At 40.2% G+C, this 3,720-nt stretch overlaps 2 protein-coding genes across 2 annotated transcripts in view; one reads left to right on the top strand and one right to left on the bottom strand. All coding sequences in view use genetic code 11, as the record gives it.

The window, feature by feature from the left end:
- EGR_02100 (Ubiquitin hydrolase) overlaps positions 1 to 1,272 on the bottom strand; it is a gene marked incomplete at both ends in the record, with an annotated part of 5,910 nt that extends 4,638 nt beyond the window's left edge. The window contains 4 exons of the mRNA XM_024491349.1: positions 277 to 472; positions 659 to 825; positions 865 to 1,011; positions 1,045 to 1,272. Coding sequence (XP_024354202.1) covers positions 277 to 472; positions 659 to 825; positions 865 to 1,011; positions 1,045 to 1,272 — 738 coding nt within the window. The remainder of the gene's footprint in view (positions 1 to 276; positions 473 to 658; positions 826 to 864; positions 1,012 to 1,044) is intronic.
- A 370-nt stretch (positions 1,273 to 1,642) lies between these two features.
- EGR_02099 (integral membrane protein) lies at positions 1,643 to 3,138 on the top strand (the record flags this gene model as incomplete). Its single annotated transcript, XM_024491348.1, has 6 exons — positions 1,643 to 1,711; positions 2,090 to 2,278; positions 2,315 to 2,389; positions 2,425 to 2,514; positions 2,547 to 2,621; positions 2,992 to 3,138. 6 exons carry the CDS (start codon positions 1,643 to 1,645, stop codon positions 3,136 to 3,138), a joined length of 645 nt encoding a protein of 214 aa, XP_024354201.1.
- Between the last annotated feature and the right edge of the window lie 582 nt (positions 3,139 to 3,720).

Here is a 3,720-nt window from a genome sequence, read left to right as displayed (position 1 = left end):
ACGTCCAAAAGACCTTACAACTAACCGGCATCAGACCACCCTTTGCAGAGTTCAAAAACGTTACTTCTCAATAAGGCGTTAAAACAACCCCGCACGATAACATTGCTAATTAGCCTCCATGCTGTTGACCACTAACCGCACGCACCTGAGTACACACCTTGATTAGCTTATTGTAGGATGTGTGATGAGATCTAATCAATAAAGCACTTGATTAAGTAAGGATAATCTAAAATTGTATTTAATGCAGATATTTACAATAACCACTGTAGGACTTACAGTTACTAGTGCATCATACATTATCTTTAGGGGATGTTTTGTATGCAGTGGACACTTCTCAGCATCGTCTGGTTTTTCGATCAGCTCGCCACCAGAGTCCCTGTCCAAAAGAACGATCATCCTCGCCAATTTATGTAATTTCCATTGGTTGCGCTGTTCATCATCCATTCTTTTTTCCACCGCACTTATTGTTTGACTAAAATAACAACAACCAAGAAAAACTGGCCTACGTGTATAATGTATGCAATCGGAACAATTAGTGGCACAAATAGTGAGCTGTGTTAGCATCGAGAGGGTAAACGAAATTCCCTTCAAGGAAAAATAGGCTACTAAACGCTGTTAGATTCCGCAAAACGTGTATGAAAATGCAAAAGAAAACTACCCATAGGTGATTTGGACGCCAAGGTTAATTTGGGGTATTTTCGCAATTTTCTTCCTTGAGTACTCTTCTTTAGATCGCACATCAATTATAAAAATATCCTCTCCTTTTGCGACCGCATCGTGTAAACAAATGGGAGGCATCCAACGTCCTGGAAATTGTTTTGGTTCCTTAGAATAAGAATGGCCCACAATTATTAGTAACTATACCATTCCAAATGATTCGCTGAGTATCGGATCATCACAAACGGGGAGTTTGTCCAGGAGCAATATCCCTCGTTCCATCTCATATCTCAGACCCAGTCTTTCTCGTAGCCTAGCGTAAGCATCCTTAGCGCTTTCATATTGCGATCGCAACTGCAGTTATAAGGAAAAAATGGGAAAACAAACCTCATAGGAAATGTTAGAGATGCTCTCAGTTTCAACACTTGCAAAAAGGTTTAGTCCCCTAGCATAGAAAATGAATGCTCTTTCCTCATCACTGTATCGAAGCATCGACGCCTCTTTGAACAAACGCATGATCAAATTCGTTGTATTTTTTAGGGGGTCGTTTGACAAACGTAACTGACACATATTTTCCAAATCGGAAAGCGACTTTGCAATGTATAGAGGCTTCATTAACAAAGGTAGGTAAGTAAAGCTCAGATTGATCCGAATAAGCAGCTTCTGCAATTGGCCGACATAAACAAGGTGCTAACTTATCAAATTTTAAAGGTAAGCTTTTGAATGATTTGCTTTATTTTTGACTTAATCATGTATTTATTTACCGAAGTTATGACCATTTAACTTTAGATAATTGCGTTCACTTTCGGACTTTATTATATTCTTTAGACATGCACTACGAAGGAGCTCATATTTAAGCAAAAGCAAAGACATCTACCCGAAATTTGCTTGAAGTGTTTGGGAAGTTGTGCCACGGATGATTTGTTTCAATCATTAAGCTCAGTTACAGCTTCGCTTGACGAAGGAAAGGTCGTTCTCTGCTGTCATGGCTGTTCTGTCTGGGGGCCCTAATTGTCTGCGTGTCTTGACGATAATTTTCAATTTCTTCGTATTTGTAAGCTTTCTTGCGGAAAAGTTATACATATGGCGAGGTCTGTTATCACGTTATGATGGTGAGAGGGTACACCGATTAGTTGGCCATGAACCCGTGTCATCTTGTCTTCCCCTCGCTACCTTTGGGTAAACGAGTGGTGACTGCTGTACCACGACGGGTTTCTTAAATTTTTTGGAGTCCTCTTTGTTATTATTGGCTGAGTAGCACCGTGTTTTAGAAGTCTAGTAGCTGTTCTGTTGGTGCTGTGATTACGGTATGCGCCCAAACTCTTGTTAAATCTGGCTAGGCAAACATGCATGCAGTTAGTATTTTCTTCAATAAAGTCTTTGCTGTTGTCAGTTTTGCTTGCTGATTTGTGTACTTATTTGTTTGATCTAGTTATGTGGACTGACGGTCGTTGGATTTTCCGGTTATTTACTCTACACCTTGAACAACACTTTTACCAGTATGAGGCCACAGGAATACGGCGTGGTCGTCGGATTTTTGCCCATAGGCTTCATCATTTGTATTCTTGGGTTCCTCGGCTGTTGCGGTGCCTGGAAAGAGAGTGTTTGCATGCTTACAGCAGTACGTTGTGGGAGATTGTCTAACAAGCGATATTAGTTTGCAGTTATTATCGCCCTACTCCTCATTCTGGATCTTGTTCTTGTCGTTTTGGGATTCGTCTACAAAGATAAGGTTTATTCCACTTCCTTCTTTAGCTCTATATCTAGCTCCCTGAACTTATCGAGACTTTCCTACAAAACGAATTGGTGAATTCCAAAAGCGGAAATTCTGTAATAATGGATAATGTTCAAACAGCGGTATTTCGATTTTGCTCTCTAGTGCCCACTAGTTTGCGTGTTGCGGTGTTCTAGGTCCGTCTGATTATGACGAATCCATCCCTTCTAGTTGTGAGAATTATGACCAGGTACGTTTTAAAATTGCCTTTTAATTTTAAAACTTCTATACTCCTATTAACGTTCAAAATGTTTATGTTGGAGAGTCTATTTAATGCCTAGCATTTTTTACTTGGTTAATCGTAGCACATGCGGGTTCCTACGCTTTTGTTTTCTCCTTTGAATGCACTTGGTTAACTACCTGAATTCTGCTTGACATGCGGACATTGGCTCCTATTCACTAACTCTTGTGCTCACTTAGCAACTTTGTTTACGCGAATAGTTCAGTCCTTTTGCCTCACTTCCACTTAGTTTAAATCTGTTTTACGTTCTCAAACCAGTAGCGTTATTACTAAAAATTATGACAGGCTTATTATGCAGCTGTTTGTGATGATATTTTAGGGCTGCCTAGGAAAAATGGAGGATATTTTCATGAGGTTCTCAACCATTCTTTTAATTTTTGCAATCGTTGTGGCGATTTTCCAACTGGCTGCCATAATTGTTGCCTGCTACCTGCGATCAAGCATCCGGTCTTATCAGGCCGTGTGAATGAGATTTCGCCGATTTGTACAACTCTAACTGTTCCTTTAACATTTTTAGTAATTGTCGCCGACCATTCTTTTATAGAAATTCGACAGTGATTCCAAAATTTTCCATTTCAATGTTCTGGTTGCGTACTTTGTTGCGCTGCCTTAGCTGTTACATTTCAAATTGTTTCCTGGACTCGCAGGAGCACTGAAGATAATTGTTATTTCAGTTGTGTATGTTCAAACTGTTGTTTAATAATTTTCTCATTGCCTTAACTCGATGGGTTGGGTCTTTGTAATTAGCTTCTCCAATGCAATTGTCGGGCGTTAGCTTGCACACTGCGGCTCTTGTTTTGGCCTGGAGCCGTATTGTGGCTTATGTTCTTCATTAACGCAAATACTCAATGGGGTCGCTACGCTCAAGTGTCTACTTGCAGTTTTCCACTGCATTTCTGGTAGCGTTATTCGATTTAGATATGTGATTTTTTTACAGTGACAGACCCTCATTTCAGTGGAGCGGTTGCGGGCCAGTTAGGCGTGCTGTTATAGCGCTTGTGTTGCCAGGATTTGTCTGCCATGTAACACTTAGTTCAAAGGTAATTTT

Source organism: Echinococcus granulosus (assembly GCF_000524195.1).
Source record: "Echinococcus granulosus chromosome Unknown EG_S00009, whole genome shotgun sequence".
NCBI lineage: Eukaryota > Metazoa > Platyhelminthes > Cestoda > Cyclophyllidea > Taeniidae > Echinococcus > Echinococcus granulosus.
Note: the sequence above shows the minus strand (reverse complement) of the source record. Positions and strands in the feature narration are given on the sequence as shown.